This window comes from Megascapheus bottae, chromosome 10 (genome assembly GCF_031878675.1).
Source record: "Megascapheus bottae isolate mThoBot1 chromosome 10, mThoBot2.hap1, whole genome shotgun sequence".
NCBI lineage: Eukaryota > Metazoa > Chordata > Mammalia > Rodentia > Geomyidae > Megascapheus > Megascapheus bottae.
The window spans coordinates 59,313,524-59,332,687 of NC_143518.1; the positions used below are offsets into that span (position 1 = coordinate 59,313,524).

A 19,164-nucleotide genomic window follows, 5' to 3' on the forward strand; every position below is an offset into this window, starting at 1 on the left:
CTTGGGTCACACCTCAGTCCTTTTTACTTTTGTACGAGCAGGTCTAGGATTCAGATCATCTTACCTGTGTCTAAAGAGCAGAGGGCACTGACATGTCAGGCGGCTCCTACTTTTGCTTTGCTGGATGGTCAGTGCCTACTTCAGTCCTCCTTTGAGGATTTAGCGGGTACACAGAAGGCCTGACCTTCCATCCAGCTGTGTCTGCTGCTTCCCACCGGCCACATCCAAGCCTAGCCATTCCTCCAACAGTGTGTGTGTATGCGCACGAGAGCGCACGCGTGCACGCACCAATCCTAGGACTTGAACTCAGGGTCTGGGCACTGACTCTGAACTTCTGTACTCAAGGCTAGTGCTTTGCCACTTTGAACCATAGCTCCATATCCAGGCTTTTTGGTGGTTAATGGGAGATAAGAGTCTCATGGACTTTCTTCCCTGGGCTGTCTTTGAACCATGGTCCTCAGATCTCAGCCTTGTGAGAAGCTAAGATGACAGGTGTGAGTCACCAGTGCCCGGCTTTCCCCCCAACTCTCCCTTTTGGCTAATCCCATCTCAGAAGAATGATAACGTCAAGAAGAAATGTGTGACGTTGGCCAGGAGCACGGCCTAGTGATAATGTGCTTGCCTAGCATGCACAAAGTCCTGGGTTCGATTCCTCAGTACCACATACACAGAAAAGGCTGAAGTGTTCTGTGGCTCAAGGGTAGAGTGCTAACCTTGGGAATGCCCAAGGACCATGCCCAGGCCCTGAGTTCAAGCCCCAGGACTGGCAGAAAAAAATGTGTAATGTCGCTGTTAAGGAGATAATAGCCTCAACGGTGATTTGGTTCTACCACCCATTTGAAATGCCAGGACGTGAGATGACTTTAAATATTTGATCACTAAGATGTTATAGGATTACAGCTTCCATTTAATTACTGATTAAATGTCCTAGTTTAAAAGACCCTGATCTTGCTCTAAATCTGAATAATTTGAGAAAGGCCTGTGCTAACTCTGCCTGTAACTCTGTAGGAACTATTCCTGGGTAACAGCCCTAGACATAGCTTGCATGGAATTTCTCAACTGCTGTAACTAATAGAGAAACCACACACTGGCAGTGTGAGCCTCTGAACACTGCATCGACCAGAGTTGGTGTCTCTTTACATTTTCAGTGACATCTCTTTTTCTTATATTTATCAACTTTCCCAAAATAGGAATATTCTTTAAATTCTTTTAATGTTGCCTACATGAGAAAAAAAAATTAACTCTGGTTCTATTATTTCAAACTATTGTTTTATTAGGAACAGTTGTGCAGTGCTGTCCAGAGGAATTTTCAAACAAAAATGACCAAGTTGGTAAGCACACGCATCTGTTTTCCTTTGCAGTTGGTTTTATTGTTTTATTTCTTGGGATACGAATTCACCACTGTCTTCTAATTGAAGAGTGGAGAAAAAACATGTGCAGGAGAAATCTGATTTGTGCTTCTTTTTAAATTTTTTTTTTCATTCAAGGAAAGTTGTCTCCCTCAGCTGTCTGCCAATGAGAATAAATGAACTTGGCCAAAAGTTTATTTAAGTTGGCTTTATTAAGCCAAGAAAATACAGAAATCAACTAAGGGACAGGCAGAAAAATCTGTTCCTTTGAAGTCAATAAAAATCCATCTCCTTAATCCTTTTTTTATTCCAAGCAGTGGTGATTTTTCTCAGCTGGCTCGCTGAGAACCTTGATTTAGCTAATCTGTCTTGCTTACTTATCTTTCGTCTCCAAAGCTTTGTTAAAGAAACATTTTTTCCCTTGACAACTACCATCCTTTACAGTTTCAGGCTGGTGCATTTGCTTGTAAACATTCTCTAGTTAATCCTGACAGAAAATGGTAAAACAGGCTTTTAATTATGATCCATATTTGCAAAGAATAAAAGCAAGGGGAAGTAGAGCACTGTGGCAAATGGCACAGAAGAGCCATTAATGGCAGGAAGACTGGGAAAATTCAAAGCTTCCACTAGGTCTCTTGCCCTAGCTTCATCTGACTAGTGTTGAACTGTCTGTCGCAGGAGGAAATGCAGAATTCCGAAGCAAGTAACTGTGACATTCCCTTCTGTGCCTACAAGGCTAAGAATCATGTAGACAGGTGTATATCCAAATGGATTCATGCTTGATGATTTCATGATTTGCTTGGATAAGGCAGGAAAACAACAAAACAAAACAAAACTGCTTCAACCCATATCTAGACATCAAGAAACTCCATCTTTGGCATGATTTCATCAAGTCTGGTTATTCTGAGAATGAGAAAAGATTTTCTTACCTGAACTAAAGAGCACCAGGAATTTCAGACACACGAAGTCTCTCTGGTCAAACTGCAGGGAGCGAAGCTTTGCCACCAGCTCCTGGGCATGGCTCAGGAGGTTGTGGAGTGTGGCACCTGCTTGCGAAGCCACTAGCCCGTAATCCACCTGCAACACACAGCCAGTGGTCACAACCACGGGGCATGGAAATGTAGCCTCCTCTCCATTCCTCCCCCACCCCTGGAGAACACATGAGGGGCAGGCAAAAAGGGTGCTACGTTCAATGTACATCATGTTAAAACTGAACTTGAGGGTAGGAATGGGAGGGGGCCAGATGGGGGAGGACAAGAGAAAAAAAAAAAGAGTGCCCAGGGCACAAAGGTAATTACGGGCATAGAGGCTGAAAAGCATTTCTAAATTATGGGACTCCATTATCATTCTGGTTCATAAATTGTATGTTTGTGAATGACGATGAAAGGGTGGATATCTCTCTCTCTCTCTCTCTCTCTCTCTCTCTCTCTCTCTCTCTCTCTCTCTCTCTCTCTCTCTCTCCTTTCCTCCCTCCCTCTCGGAATGGGGTCTCAGATAGGGCCCAGGTTGGCCTTGATCTCAAGATCCACTAGACCATAAAGCTAGTGGTTTTAGTGATTATGCTAGATTCCATCAAATGAACAAAACTCTCTCTAAAGACAGAAGTGACAGTGTTTATAGAGAAAATTACTTCATGTGGTGGGAAAGGGCTTAGTATTCCCTTTTTTCATTAAAGAAAAAGAAAGAAAGAAAGAAAAAAACCCTGCCAAACAGCAAGCTTAGGTTGTTTGTGGGACGTGAGAAATTCAATTCATGACCAGAAGTTAAGACGTCGAGAAGGCTGTCAGTGGTGGGGCTGGGCTCTGCAGCGTGGTTTGCAGCCTAATGGGAAACCTCAGTTGGCTCCTGGTCCTCCCTTCCTCGTTTGACGAGCGAGCACTCGCGCAACCAGATACTCTTTTAGGTGCATTTAATATTTGCAGAAGCAGCAGATTTGTCTGGGAGGCCAGTCCTCATCTGCCACTCACCCAGTGCCGACTGTATTAAATTTTTATACTTATTGACATTTCATTACCATAATTGACTGCAGTTGCTTCTCCAGGAGCAGGCACGGGGCAGCCTCTTAAGCAGAAGAACTAGTCCCTGGAGTCGAATTTGCAATTAAAAACAAGGCAGAATGGATTTTTTTTTTCATATTGTGTAAATATGATGAGTTGAAATTTCAGCTTTAACTAGAGAATACGTGGGGTGTGCAGAAACCTCTTTTCAAGAGTGGAAAAAAATTAGGAGTCAATGAAAATATGACAATTTCCCCCCCCTCCAAGGTGTCATTCAGTTTAGAGAGAGTCAACTATGCATAAAACAGACACCCAGCACGGTGCTGTCTGGCTCTGTGTTCCCTAGGCTGGCATCTGCACTAAACCTAAACATCTGGCATTTAAGAGCTCCTCACATAGTGTCAGATGTAGCAGAGTAAAGGCACCCCAAAAGCCAGGCTGGAAGACAAGACAGGCTAGTGAGTTCAGCAGGCCATGGTGGGGAGAAACACTTTCCCTGCATGCAAAGAGATACTCAGATAGCCAATCCATGCTTATCATCATCATCATCATCATCATTATCATCATCATCATCATCATCATCATCATCGTTGTCGTCAGGACCTAGGGGCTGTCCTTTAGCTTTTTTGCTCAAGGCTGGTGCTCGATTGCTTGAGCTATGTCTATACTCCTGGCCTTTTGGGAATTCATTGGAGATAAGAGTCACAAGGTCTTTCCTGCCCAGGGTGGCTTTGAACCATGATCCTCCCCATTTTGTGAAGCTAAGATTCCAGACGGGGCCACCAGCACCTGCCCATTTCATGGCCCATCAATTCTCTCTCAGGGAACCTGGGATTGCAAGGGATTTCTTACTTAAAAGTGGCCTCTGGGATCTACATTATTTAAAACCTGAACATTTTTGTATGAATTCTGGTAACAAGCAGGTCGACCATCTCTATTCTAAAAATAAGCAATCTGAAATGCCCCCAGACCAAAACTTCTGTAGCAGCAAGGACACAAGGATAAGATTCCATCCCTGACCTCGAATCACAGGTCTGGTGGAAATATTTTAGCAAGTTTCTTTAGGCTTATAGGTATAAGATAGATTTGAAACACAAATTTCATGCTTAACTTTTGTTCTATCCCCATGACAGCCCATTATGTATATGCAAATATTCTAAATCCAAGATTGATGGCCCCGAGCCTTGTGGATAAGGGACTTGGAATCTGTAAAAGCAATTCTGTGGACATGAATGGGTGGGCTAGAAGTGTGAATGACAGCAGGAAGGTCCAATGAAGTGGCAGCAGTGGAGAAAGTCAGGGACACGTGCAGGTCTCTGGACTAAGGCTGCCACTTACAAAGTGCCTTTGGCAAAGTCAGCTGATAGCCCTTATCATTTAGACAACGATAAGGCTTCTCACTTCTGTGATCATCAAGACTTAATGAGCTTGGTGTCCACTCCTGTAATCCTACCTACTCATGAGGTGGAGATCTGAGACTCTTGATTAGAAGCCAGGCCAAGCAGGAAAGCCCAGGACACTTTTATTCTCAAGAAACCATCAAAAAGCTAGAAGTGGTTTATCTGGGTGTGGTGGCTCACGCCTGTAATCCCAGCTACTCAGGAGGCCGAGATCTGAGGATTTTGGTTCAAAGTCAGCCCAGACTCTAAAGTCCGTTTACCACTAGAAGACCAGAAGTGGCATTGTGGCTCAAAGGGTAGGGCAGTAGCCTTGACTGAAGAGCTCAGGGACAATGACCAGGCCCAGAGTTCAAGTCAAAAACTATAACAACAAAACAGCTGAAAGTGGAGCTGTGGCTCAACTGGTGGGTTACCAGCCTTGAGTTAAAAACACAAGGGAAAATGTGAGGCCCTGAGTTCAAGCCTTAGTACTGGCATAAAACAAAACCAAATAATAGCAAAAAAAAATGATCATAGTTACAACACATTTTACATTTAATCTTGGAAATAACTGAATGTGCTATGACTATAGCTTAATGCATACCCAAGCACATTTAGTTAAAATAAATCAACAATCACAAATCACTAGTTAAGCCCTAAGCCAGGAAGACTGCTTAAAATAAGCACAAAATGCAGCATTATCTTTAAAAATTATTAACAAGGTTAATTATGTATGTAGTCCAACAGGTACGTGAAAATTAGTTTGAATATTCAAATTTCTCACTTGTACTACTGATGGAAAGAAGTCTTCAGATGGTCCAGGATTCTACATTTAGTGAGATTGTCAGTGAGGCAAACCTTTAGAAATCAATTGGCACAATAACAACTTTATAGCCTAACATTTATTTACATGCTAATTTGAAAGCTCCAACATGCTTATTAAATAGGAGCTCTGGTCACATTTCTTTCAAGGATAATTTATCAAACTGCATGACTCTAAGGAAAGAAGAGGTGATTTATCCCAGAAACGAGGCCTGGTCCTGCAACTTCCTGACGTTTTATTACAAACGTAATTATATTTTCATTGTTGAATGCGGAGTTTGTACTCATTTCAGGAGCAGCTGGCCTTGTCCTTTATGTACTTAGTAAAATGAATTTATTGCCCTCTTACATGTAATCTCTATGCCATTAAATCCAAGGGAGATATTGAAGAAGTATGCCACACTGATGCTTCCCTTTGGAGAAATTTTACTCATCATGAAGAAAGGCACAGTTTTAGCTAAATTGCTCTTGGTTCTAATCTCAGAAAATGTGATGACTTGTCTATTGTAAGGTGCCTGTCATTTTAATACGGCACACAATAATAGAAGATAATAAGTCGCCACTATGCCTCTCCCTCGGGGGAATGCTGCAGTGGCGGTTAATTAGCTGCAATATGCAAATAGTAAAAGCTGACCTCATGTCAAGTCCTCTGTAATTTTGTATGCACAGGTATGCGTTTTGAAACCACAGGATAGGAAAAAAATCCCAGCCACGAATAGAAGATATGGAGCTAGAAGCAAGTGTCTCAGGTCTGTAATCCTAGCTGCTCGGAGGCTGAGACCTGAGGCTCATGATGTGACGCCATCTGAGGCATTAATTAGCTAGCAAAAAACCAGAAACAGAGGTGTGCCTCAAACAATAGAGCACTAGCCTTGGGCGAAATAAGGCACATGAGCGTGCAAGGCCTTGAGTTCAAGCCCTCGGACAAGAATAAAACACCCAAGTTAACAACCAGATGATATCATTTTCTTCTTACTTAGTAAAGTTATTCAGCATAAGCTGAAAAGTTGCATTCTTTTTTTCGAATTGTTGGTCCCATTTTTCTTTAGGGTGGTGTCGATCTCACAAGAACATCACCACTGAGCTCCATTCATATAGTTTACCCTCCCTGGAAACAATCTAGTCTAGGCTGGTTCTTTCTCTTGTACTATAATAAATCCAATGTGTTGAGCAGGAAGAAGCGGCAGGCCGATACATGAGCATCCTGACCCTATCCCAGAGTGTATGCACACTTGGGTCTGTGTTCATACCACCCCGTGTCTCCAGGTGAGGCAATATGGTTGTACCGTGATGCTTCATGGCAGGACTTAAGCTCTGATCAGAGCATCATCTGACATCATTCTCTGCGGGACAGTGAGTCCCACAAGCCAGCCAGGAAATGAACATGTCTAGTGAGTGTTTACGGTACTAGATCACCTGCCATGGGGCTGCAAAAGGTTGTGGAGTTCAGTTAAAAGTTGGAACTGGTAATTCCCATCCATCCCCCGCCTGGAAGGATTTGAAGAGCTGGTGTGTCTGCCTCAGATTGCCAAGGAGAGAATGACCAGCACATGGGGGGAAGCACCTCCTCCTTCCAGAGGGGGCTCAGTCACCTGCTCTGTCTCTCCTGGGTACTGGGCTGGCAACTCAGCTGAGCCACAGCCTTACCTGAGAAAGTGCACATGGCAACGCTGGCACAGCAGGCAATGGCTGCTGCCCTTAACGACACAGAGGAATGGCAGCTCTTATCACTACGACTTCAGGGCTGTATCTCACTATCCCCTCCTGCCATGTTCAAATGTTCTCACCTATAGGTAATTTCTGACCAAGCTGCCTGTAGGGAGATTTGGCCTGCTTGATTAGCATAACATGACTGAACTTTCTCCATGACATCAACATAAGAAACTCAATGCAATGCACAGGTACATAGAGATTGCTCCACAGTCCACAGTTCCATGGCAAACACTCCATCAACATGTCTCAGGGCCACATAGATTATTTTTAAAAGTACAAAAAAAATCCTACTTATATAAAGTACATTCCAAAAATTGGAAGAGAATTCTAGTAAAAACAGTAGATGTGGAGTAGTGGCATTCATGGTAATAGTTTTCTGGTTTCTGGTTTTTTTTCTAAGTACTCAAATAATTTTACATAGGTGATCACATTGACATTACTTCTGAATAATTGGAACTTTTTTTTTTTGCCAGTCGTGGGGCTTGAACTCAGGGCCTAGGTGCTGTTTGTGCTCAAGACTAGTGCTCTACCACTTGATCCACAGTGCCACTTCCAGTTTTTTGAGTGGTTAACTGGAGATAAGAGTCTCATGGGGAATTTTCTGCCTGGCTGGCTTTTAACTGCAGTCCTTAGATGTCAGCCTCCTGAGTAGCTAGGATTACAGGCGTGAACCACTGGTGCCTGGCTTAATAATTGAAACATAATTTCAATGTGTGTACAAAGATTCTCCCTCTTCCTCTAAAATCCTTGGAACAACAACCAAAGAATATTCAAAAGGTTATATACATTGTGTTTCAATGGGCGAGGGAATGACTACTGTGCTTGAAGAGAGCCAGCAGGCTCTGGGGGACTGAAATATATACAAAAACCAAACTAAAAGTGTGCGTGATCAACTCTGTAACACCCGTAAGCTCCCCAGAGAAGCAGATGTTGTGTGCACCTAAGAATACAAATTCTGATCTGTAGTCCCAGCTCCCCCGGAGGTGAGATGGGAATATCGCTGGAGCTCAGAAGTTTGGGAAGGGCCTAGACAATACAGTTAGAGCCTATCTCAAAATAAATAAGTGGGGTCAGGGAGTTTGGCCTAGTGGTAGAGTGCTTGCCTAGCATGCACAAAGACCCGGGTTTGATTCCTTGGTACCACATACATAGAAAAAAGCTGGAAGTGGTGCTGAGGGTCAAGTGGTAGAGCTCTGGCCTTGAGAAAGTCCAAGGACAGTGCTCAGGCCCTGAGCTCAAGCCCAGGACTGGCAAAAATAAATAAATAAATAAATAAATAAGTGTAAGTTGCAAATCCAGCTGCTCCAGAGGTGGCGGGCAAACAAAATGAGGTCCTACCTAACAAACTGAAAGGGAAAAGGGTTTTGAGGGTATGGATCAAGGCCAGGGAGCCAGCTTGCCTAGCAGGCAAGCCCTGAGTGAAAATCCCCCAGTACAGCAAATGAATGATTATATAATTGTTGTACAATTCTCAAGGGGATACCACTACAGTCCTTTCTGGGCAGATGCTCAAGGTGACATAGTTAATAGGAGTTATAATTGGGACCTATAGCCAGTTGTTCTGAATCTAAACCACACTGTACATATATGCGCATGTCCATGCATGTACCCTCTCCCCCGCTGCCGCCCCCCACCACACCAGCCAGGAGAGTCCAAGCACAGGAAAGGTATGAGGAAAGATTTTTCTGCCAGGTTGTTTTTCCTTCTATTTGGATGTAATATATGAAGTGGCAACAATTGATAGTGAATATGCTAATACTGTTTAGTCGATGACGGCTCTTGGATGTAAAAATCAGAGGCAAGAAATACACATTTCTCTATTCTTTTTTTTTTTTTTTTTTTTTGCCAGTCCTGGGCTTAAGCTCAGCGCCTGAGCACTGTCCTTGGACTTTCTCAAGGCTAGAGCTCTACCACTTGAGCCTCAGCACCACTTCTGGCTTTTTCTAAGTATATGGTACCAAGGAATCGTGCATGCTAGGCAAGCACTCTACCACTAGGCCAAACTCCCAGCCTAATTTTTTATAATTTTTTATTTTATTTTTTTTGCCAGTCCTGGGCTTGGGCTCAGGGCCTGAGCACTGTCCCTGGATTTTCTCAAAGCTAGGGCTCTACCATTTGAGCGACAGCACCACTTCCAGCTTTTTGCTACGTATGTGGTACCGAGGAATCAAACCCTGGTCTTCGTGTATGCTAGGCAAGCACTCTACCACTAGGCCAAACTCCCGGCCCCATTTCTCTATTTTTTAAACAATTACCTTTACCCATGGCAGTTCTTAAGGTAAAGTAAGATGTGAATTTAGGATTCTTCCTTTTCTGTTTTTTGGTACTGGTGCTTGAACTCAGGACTTGGGCTCTGTCCCTGAGCCTCTCTGTATTCAAGGCTAACGTTCTCCCACTTCAGCCACAGTGTCACTTCTGGCTTTTTCTGAGTTGTTTATTGGAGATGAATCTCATAGACTTTATTCCCAAGGCTGGCTTCCAACTGAGATCCTCAGATCTCAGCCTCCTAAATAGCTAGAATTACAGGTGTGACACTACCCTGCTAAGACTATTTCTAAAGAGCTGGAATGGAATGACACAAGCCCATTTTCACTTCTTAAAATCCTGAAGGAAATGAAATTCGTTAGCTGAAGCTTGTACTGTGAATGCAGTGGCTAGTTGTGGGAGACATACCAGAAACTGGACTCAAAGATGGGTACCTTTCTCCTCAAGACTTGGGTCACAGCATGGAATTGCCCAACCCCAAATTACAAGTGCAGGAAATATATATATATATATATATATATATATATATATATATATATATATTATTCTACAAAGCTGTTCTCTCAAACAGGTCAGAGAGCAGAGAGTGAATTGATCCAAGCTGCAGTAACTCTGACATAGTGCTTGCTTTTAATTTGATTGGGAAACTGTGATTTATTCATAATACAGCAAATGGTGTGGAGACGGCCTTTCATTTTCAAGTATGCACTGCTGTGGTTTCGCAGGACATAAACGTTTATGGCTGAATGTAAAAGATCACGGGGCCTGAGCTAACCATGGTGAACAATGTGGCGGGGGAAAGAAGTCCCAGCACCTGTTCATTTTAGTCCACTGTCACTTGCAGGGAGGAAGGCAAAAGTCCTAGAGGGACTTATACAAATTCTACAAAGTAGGTCCCTTTGTAGATTTTTCTCCTCCACCCCCAACATGATATGGAAGTCTCTCGTTTTCTTTCTCTGAGGCTTGCAAGAGTCTTACAGATTTTCCTGCTTTGGCTGGCTTTGATCTACAATCCTCACAGCTCTCTTGTTTGATAAGGTCAAGCCAATCATCTTATTGACAATAGGGCCAGGAGTGTGGCCTAGTGATAGAGTGCTTGCCTAGCAAACACCAAGCCTAGAATTCCATTCCTTGGTATCACATACACAGAAAAAGCCAGAAGTGGTGCTGTGGCTCAACTCGTAGACTGCTAGCCTTGAGAAAGCTCAGGCCCTGAGTTCTAGTCGCAGGACTGGCACCAAAAAATTAAAATAAATACATGCATAAATAAAAATTAAAAAATAGTAATCCCAGGACACACTGCAACAGACATTCACAAATGTACACAGGAGTGTTCAGGACTACCTCGACCCGGACACAGGACCACTTTCCTGTTCATGCCATTGGTGTCTGTCATCTGACTCTGCTACACTGTTAGCTTTTAGGAGGATGGCACTTTTCTCACTAATATATGCTAAAGCCTCAAAACAGTGACCAGTAGACTGTAGCATGGTCAATAAATAGGCTTTTTAACCCTTCTGGTGCTGGACAGTAATGTGTATCTAAGTAAGCCCTTGGCTACTAAACTCCAATCTCTAGAACAATAAGTATCTATTTCCCTTTTTAAGTTTTAGTATTTATTTTCCTGTGACAGAGTTAAAATAGGGAAAAATAAAGATCTAGCCCATTTATTTCACAGGAAATGGAAATGTAAGAAATTCTAAGAAATACATCTTTCGTCAACTAAAACCATCCTGGTTACTCATGAGTCTGAGATCTAAGAATCACTGTTTGATGCCAGCCTAGGAAGCAAAAATCTGAGATTCTTATTTCCAATTAAACACCAAAAAACTGAAAGTGGAGCTGTGTCTCAAGTGGTAATAGCACTAGCTTTGAGCAAAAAAGTTCAGGGACAGTGTCTAGGCTCTGAGTTCAAACTTCAGGACTGGCAACAAAACAAAATAAACAAGTAAGGCCTAACAGTATTTTTCTAAGCGTGTTGACTGTATATGACATTTAAGCTGATGTCTAGCAATACCATTTCAATGAAGTAAGGACACAGCCATCCATCCAGGTTTCCAATGGTTAACAAGCAAACATGGCAGAGGCCTAGGGGAAAGCCTTGGCTACTCCATGGATGTTGGCTTTGCAATTATTCTGACTCCTGGAAGCAGAGCTCTCCACCCCCCAGACGGGAAGCGCAGAACGTTCCTGATTATGTTTGCTTTTACAAGTTTATCTGTAATCATCAGAGCAGGAACTGAGTGCAGCAAGCCATCATTTCGAAATTATTTGCAGCCAATGGCTCCCATTCAGAGCACAAGAGTGCTTCTGACCCAGTTAAATCCCTCCCTATCTGAACAAGCCTAATAAAAAAGATGCTTCTTTTTTTTTTTTGTACACTCACTTGTTGCCCAGTAACCAGGAAGATGGACCCTTCTTTCCCACGGACCACTTGCCGGTAGATGTGGTCGAGGATTAAGAGCTCACTCCAGCAATTCTGAAGCAGTTTCATTTGGTCATCAACCTGCAATCCAAAAAAAGCAAAAGAAAAAACAAACAAAAATTAATTATACATCGCCTTTGTTTTGCTTTGTGAATAATTCCCTACTTTAAGTCAAGATATCTCCACTATAGGATGAACCCAGAATTTGCATCCTTTCTTCGTGAATCATTGCTTCATTTGGACTTTACAGGAAACAGATAAATACTTCAGTTGCAGTATTTATAATCAATGAGCACCCAGGAAAAGGTACTCTTAGATTGTCTGTCTACCGCAAACAGGGCTAATTGTGTTGTGGTTGTGTGTGTGGGTAGAGGAACCTTGAATAGTCCTCAACAGACTTTGTGAGGGAGACCTCAAACAGCGCATGTACATAAAGGGTAATACGTGGAACAGAAGAGGATGGTTGTAGCTACAAATTACAAGCTGAGGTGTTCTGAGGGGTTAATGGGTGGGGGGGAGGACAGCAGGACAGACGGGACATGTAACTTGTGGAACGAGCAGCAGACCAGCGTGAGTTGAGTCCAGCCTGGCAGGACCAGGCTGGCAAGACCATCACCCAGCAGGCTCTTGGAGTTAGCCTGCCCCTGCTTTGTATGATTTACACAATTTTCCCAAATACTCTGTGAATTTCAACTCCCTTTGCTGAAGAATAGGGCCAAGAACAAGCATCTGCCTTACAGGAATAACTATGACGAGTAAAAGAGAAGTATTGGGTTATTAACAGGCATTTAAGGTCTGGTCCGTCTCACTCATTGGGGCCACACCACAAAGTGACAAGACCACACCTGTGACCTGGATGGTCCAGCCAGCTCTGGCAGTGTAAGTGTGGGGTGAGAGAGCAGGACGCCTACAATCCCAGCTACTGGGATCTGAAGATCACAAGTCAAAGCTAAGTCCAGGCAGGACTTTTCAATTAATAAGCAAAGAGCTGGAAGGAGAAGTGTGGTTTTGGTAGTAGAGTGCCTGCCTTGTGGGAGAAAGCTAAGATGACAGGCGTGAGCCACCAGTGGCTGGCAGTGTCACATTTTGAAGGCTCTCCCTTTTGATTTGACTCCCAGTTAGGTTGGCAGAATCGGCACCATTCCTTTCTATTTTCAGATGAGAAAATGAGATGCTCAAAAATCCCCGCCCTCCAACTCCACTAAAGTCTAGGCTGACGCTAGACGATATAAGAAGGTCCCAGGAACCACATTCATTGAACTCGCTTTATCAACTTCACTTTCCAGAGCCCATTCAGTGGGACTTTGGCTTGTTGCTGCTGATGTGCCAACAGTGATAAGAGTCTGTGACGGATCTCACTTCCAAGCATGCCCAACCTGGCCAGTAGAACAGCAAATGTCGAGTGGAAACGAGAACTTGTTTTCCAGCTGGGATGGTGTGGCCCCACCATTCCACTCCCTGTCCTCATTTTCTCAGCTACAAGTTACATAGGTAAGATGAAGAAAAGAGTGGACAGAGGACACAGTTCAGGACAGCCGTGCTGTTCGATGTGGCTGAGATCTTGGTTCATATCTCAGCATCCCTGCCAACTCCAGAGCAAACCCTGGGGCACAGAATGGACCTGCCACAGACCACCGTGTGCCACCAATTCCACGTCAAGCATGTCCCCAACTCAGTGGGGGCCGGTGGCCCAGGCCTATAATCCTCTGCTCAGAAGGCTGAGTTGGAGGATCCTTATTTGAAGCCAGTCTGGCCTGATAAATCCAAGAAACACTTCTATCCAGTGAACTGGCAAAATGCTGGAAGTGGAGGAGTGGCTCAAGTGGTAGTAAGCCTCCAAGAGTGGAAAAAGCTAGGCAAGAGGGTAGGAGCCCGGGTTCAATCCCTAGGATCTGGGGTGTGTGTGTGTGTGTGTGTGTGTGTGTGTGTGTGTGTGTGTGTGTGTGTGTACATACATGCCTCATCCCAGAAACCCAGCTAGCCAAAAGAATCTCATTAGGTCGCTACTTAAAGTTGTGTCTAAGTGTCTAGCCTGGTTTCAAACAGCATAAAAGATAAATGCGGTCTCTGCCTTTGTGAAAATGACTCCTGTCTTTCTTTCTTTCTTCCTACCTTCCTTTTTTTTTTTTTTTTGCCAGTTCCAGGGCTTGAATTCATGACCTTGAGCTTTCTCAAGGTTAGCATTCTGCTTGAGCCACAGCACCACTTGTGGCTTTTTCTGTGTATATGGTACCAAGGAATTGAACCCAGGGTTGCATACATGCTAAGCTAAACACACGAAGGCCACACATGTACTCTTTATCTGACTTTTTAAACTCTAACCCCTCTGTATATCACCTTTGGAAGAACAATAAAAAAGGTAAGATTAAATAAAGTTTTTTTTTTTTTTTTTAAGTTACTTTCCCGGGGAAAGAGCCCCCATGCACTGTGGAGTGACTCAGTACGGAGTGTGAGGCCACGTCTTTCTAGAGTCAGGCGAAGGCACTAGCGTAAGTACAACTATGAGAAGAAGCCGCAGAAAGCTGTGGCCTGCCATGCTCGCCACATGCCCGCCTCACACCCAGCACAGTCTTACTCTGGCTGAGTCTTACCCTGGCCTTTCTCGGATGCTAAGTAATTTCAAAACCAAGTGACCTTTGTTCCTCTGGGTTTATTATCACCTCATTCATTATCAGCATCTTATTTCCAATTTATCACTCTATGATGGCAATTTGGTACTCTTCCCCTTTTGTCTTTCCCATGTGATATAAAACTTAAGTTATTGATTTGGCACTCTTTCCAAGGAAACCCAAAGCACTGTACTTTGAAATCATCGCTCTAGAAGCCATGGTTATCCATGTGGCACTAAAGTGCCTGGTGGAGAAACGAACTTTCAAAGTTTACTTGGTGATGCAAAAAGGGGATTTCTGCTTAAGGACCCATTTATTTAGCAAGAAAAATCTACGATTGGGGCCAGGAGTTTGGCCTAGTGGTAGAGTGCTTGCCTAGCATGCACCAAGACCTGGGTTCCATTCCTCAGTACCACATACATAGAAAAGGTCGGATGTGGTGCTGTGGCTCAAGTGGTAGAGCTCTAGCCTTGAGAAAACCCAAGGACAGTGCTCAGGCCCCGAGTTCAAGTGCCAGGACTGGAAAGAAAAAAGAAATGAAAAGAAAAAAGAAACATCTATGATTCCTGATTTACAGGTTAAAAAGAAATCAAAGAGCTCAGAGATAAACTGTTGGCCACCTGACAAAGTTGAGTGAGCTTGAAGAGAAATGCACTTTAGGGAGCAATCAAATCCAAGCACTTCCTGCTTCGTTTGGGTCACATGATCTACGTCTTTCACGTACAGCAGGACAGAATCACTTATCGTGGCAAGAGTGTCAAAGTGAAGCAAGATAAAGTAGTTTTTAAAGCTGGCACCGGTGATTCATGCCTGTGATCCTAGCTACTCAGATGCTGAGAGCTGAGGATCCTGATTTGAAGCCATCCCAGGAAGGAAAGTCCATGAGAGTCTTGTCATTGATTAGCCACCAAAATGCTGAAAGTGGAGCTGAGACTCACACGGTGGAGCATTAGGCTTGATCGAAAAAGCTAAGGGGGAGTTCCCAAGGGCCTGAGTTCAAACCCTGGTACTGGCACCAAAACAAACAAAACAACTCCAACTCTTCAAAGCCTTTCTTTTAGAACCTAAGGTTGTACATTCCCTACTTTCTATGCTTATTTTGGAATCACTAGACTAGATGCAGTTGAGTATGTCTAACGTCCATAAGTCGTACTTATTTTTCCTTTTGGCAGTACCTTAGGTTTAAAGTCAGAGCCTTCCGCTTGCTGGGCCAGCAGTCTACCACTTAAACACATTTTCCTATTAGGATGTTAATGTCATCATTTCCATGAGGATCTTTCCTGCTTTCTGAGGATGGTCGATCTGTCTGCCTTTATTTGAACTGGCTTTCACAGTGTCAGGCCATACAAGAGGCACTTAATAAATGCTTGTGACTTGAAGGAACCAATGGTTGAATTACTCTCACTACTGCAAGAGTGGACTTCTCCCTGTGTATCTAGGTGCCTGTCACAGGATCGGCAAATCTCTCCTTCAGCGGCTGTGAAATGCAAGATAATTTTTGTACAATAGTGTAACTGGCACCTGACCCTTCTCACACCAGCCCTTGGTAAAGACTTGTTGACAGATTGCAGTTTCAACACTCCTGCTGAGCAATTGATTCCTCCTCTCCATGCTCTCTGAGGAGGTTTTCCATGCGGGCATTCATTTCATTATTTTCCATAATTGATTATGTGATATTTTATGTGATCTAGAAATTGGTGAGGTGAAGCTTCAGAGTGCTTTGAGGGACATCATTTTTATGCAGCAGGATGAATAAAAAGACAGAGGAAAAGTGACAACTGATTTGTTTTCTACATAAGAAGTGCTGGCAGACGCTCACATCTGTAATCCTAGCTACTCAGGAGGCTGAGCTCAGAGGCTCATGGTTTGAAGCCAGTCCAGGCAGTCTGTGAGACGCTTATTGCCAACTAGATATCAAGAAGTGGGAAGTTGAGCTGTGGCTCAAATGGTGGCAAAACCCTAGTTATGAATAAGAAGAAGGCTCCGGGAGAATGGAAGGCCCTGCGTTCAAGCCCTGGAACCTGGATTCCCCCAAAAAGTGCTGTTAATTTTTAAGGGTATGTGGAGAAGAATAATTCATTTAAGTAAATTCTCCAGATGTTAAGGCTGCCATTGAACCATTTCGGATGGCATTTGAGAAGCCAGGGAAGGAAACTAATGGGTTATAAATCTTATTATCTATCAAAATCTGTACCTGATTGTTAGCAATTCCTGAGTTATCAAGTGTCATAAAAAGAAGGGGTTATCTCAGAAAGCTAGTTACTCATCTGAGAAACTATTAGATTGCTATCATAGATACTGAGGTAAAGGGGCACAGGTGATAAAGCAGAGTTCCCCACTGCACACACCCTCGTGAGGAGTGCACATCTTCCCCTCTGAGCTCCTCCACACAATTCAGGAACAAATTTCCTTTTTCTTCTAGCTGAGGCTTTTAAGAGCTGGCATCATGAAGCCAGTGCAGTGCCAGTGGCTGGCTCATGCCTGTGATATAGCTACTCAGGGACTGAGAGCCAAGAATGAAGATTTCAGGCTGCCTCAGGCAGCCAAATCCCAGAGATGCTTAACTCTAATAACCTAGCAAAAAGCTGGAAGGGGAGGTGTGGCTCAAGGGTGGAATGTCAGCCTTCAGTGGAAAAATCCAAATAAGACCACAGGACCCTGAGTTCAGGTCCCAATAATCTGTCTGTCTGTCTGTCTGTCTCTCTCTCTCTTTCTGACAATCTCTGCCTATAAGAACCATACTCCAATTAGAAGAACAGAACAGAAGATAAATACATTATTCTGATCCTGGCTGTCTCAGACCTTTAAGCCTACTTTGCTCTCTTTCTTGGGCAAACTTCTGGGGGCGGCGGTCCAAGAAAGGCAGAGTATAAAGCCTTGATATATAATATATATAATATATAATACATATATATTCCTAGTCCTAGGACTTGAACTCAGGGCCTGTGCATTGTCCTTGAACTTTCTCAAGGCTAGTGCCCTATTACTTGAGCCACAGCACCACTTCTAGCTTTTGCTGTGTATGTAATGCCATGGAATCAAATCCAGGGGATTCATGTAAGCTAGGCAAGCACTCTACCACTAGGCCATACTCCCAGACCCCTGTAATAGTTTTTTTTTTTTTTTTTTTTTGCCAGTCCTAAGGCTTGAATTCAGGGTCTGAGCACTGTAATTGGGCTTTCTCAAGGCTAGAGCTCTAGCACTTGAGCCACAGCACCACTTCTGGTTTTTTTCTATGTATTTGGCACAGAGGAATTGAACCGGGGTCTTCATGCATGCTAGGCAGGCACTCTACCACTAGACCAAACTCCCAGCCTTGCAATACTTTTTAATCCTCCTCTGTCACTCGTGACTATTGGATTAAAGCTTAATTTGCAAAACAAACACCAACCACACAAACCAAAGAAAGAGTTCAATGTTCTTCAACATCACTGTAAATGAAGTGCCAGCTGCTTTTTTTTTTTCTGGTAAAAAATGAAAAGCAAAAAATATCCCTGGAGATAGGTTATTATTATTATTATTATTATATTATTATTATTATTATTATTATTATTATTATTATTATTATTATTATTTTGGTGGGACAACCAATGACACATACTCAGAAACAGATTAAAAAAATGAGATCAAAACCCAAACAAATCCAAATCAGCTTATCAAATCTCAACAAAAGTCCGCATTGGTTGGGCAGGACAGGCAGGGCATTGCTTAAATCCTTTTGAAAGAACATGGATAATCATCTGAAACCTCTACAATAAAAAGTTACAAAGTCCAAGAAAAAAAAATGATTTCACATTAACAACGATTAAGCAAGCACTAAAAACAATATGGTACGAGAGTACAAACAGCCAGTAAAACTCCCTGGTCAATTGGTACAATGTCTAATAGATTTATCACCAGAGCTCTTCCCCTAGGTGACTGACAGCCAGTCCCCACTCCTGATTGAGCTGATAGTGCTCCAGGGGTCTATCTGCACCGTTGCCAGGAGATAAACTCTCCCCACCGCTTTCAGTGCTTTTCCAAAGGTGCAGAAAAGAGTCTCTCCGACCCTCTTTTCTCAGAAGAGAGTGGGGGCGGGGGTACTGCACACACTTGCCTCTTCTTTTCCTTCCCCACCTTCTTGTTTTCCTTCTTCCAGGCCTGAGCTCTCTCACCAGTGTGAGGGGATACAGTGTGTTCTGGATGGTCCTGCAGCCAAGGGCTGTTTTGGACCAAGAGAATCTACCCTGTGGATTTGGGTGCATCTGAGAACAGAATCATCTATTTCAACCAAGAAACGATGGAATTCTCCTTACCAGCCCCTGTCTCTGATCAGCTTTCTCACCCATCACATCCCGGCTCTCCAGCAGACCCAGCCCACGTGTCTTTCCAGAGCCTGTTAGCCATGCTTTGAAAGAATCCGGATTCAAGTGTGGCTCTGAAAGCTCCACTATGGCAGCATATCTAGCGTGGATCATACATTTAAAAAAAGGGAGGGGGGGCTGGGAGTTTGGCCTAGTGGTAGAGTGCTTGCCTAGCATACACGAAGACCTGGATTTGATTCCTCGGTACCACCTACATAGAAAAAAAGCTTGAAGTGGTGCTGAGGCTCAAGTGGTAGAGCTC

The 19,164-nt window shown here is 43.5% G+C and overlaps 1 protein-coding gene across 2 annotated transcripts in view; it reads right to left on the reverse strand.

The window, feature by feature from the left end:
- Window positions 1–19,164, reverse strand: part of Nr5a2 (nuclear receptor subfamily 5 group A member 2) — a 95,486-nt gene that overhangs the window by 24,483 nt on the left and 51,839 nt on the right. For both annotated transcript variants that reach the window (XM_090341460.1, XM_090341459.1), the window contains exons 5-6: window positions 11,912–12,031; window positions 2,279–2,426 (exon numbers count right to left, since the gene is read on the reverse strand). In XM_090341460.1, the coding sequence (XP_090197586.1) occupies window positions 2,279–2,426; window positions 11,912–12,031 (268 nt within the window). The remainder of the gene's footprint in view (window positions 1–2,278; window positions 2,427–11,911; window positions 12,032–19,164) is intronic.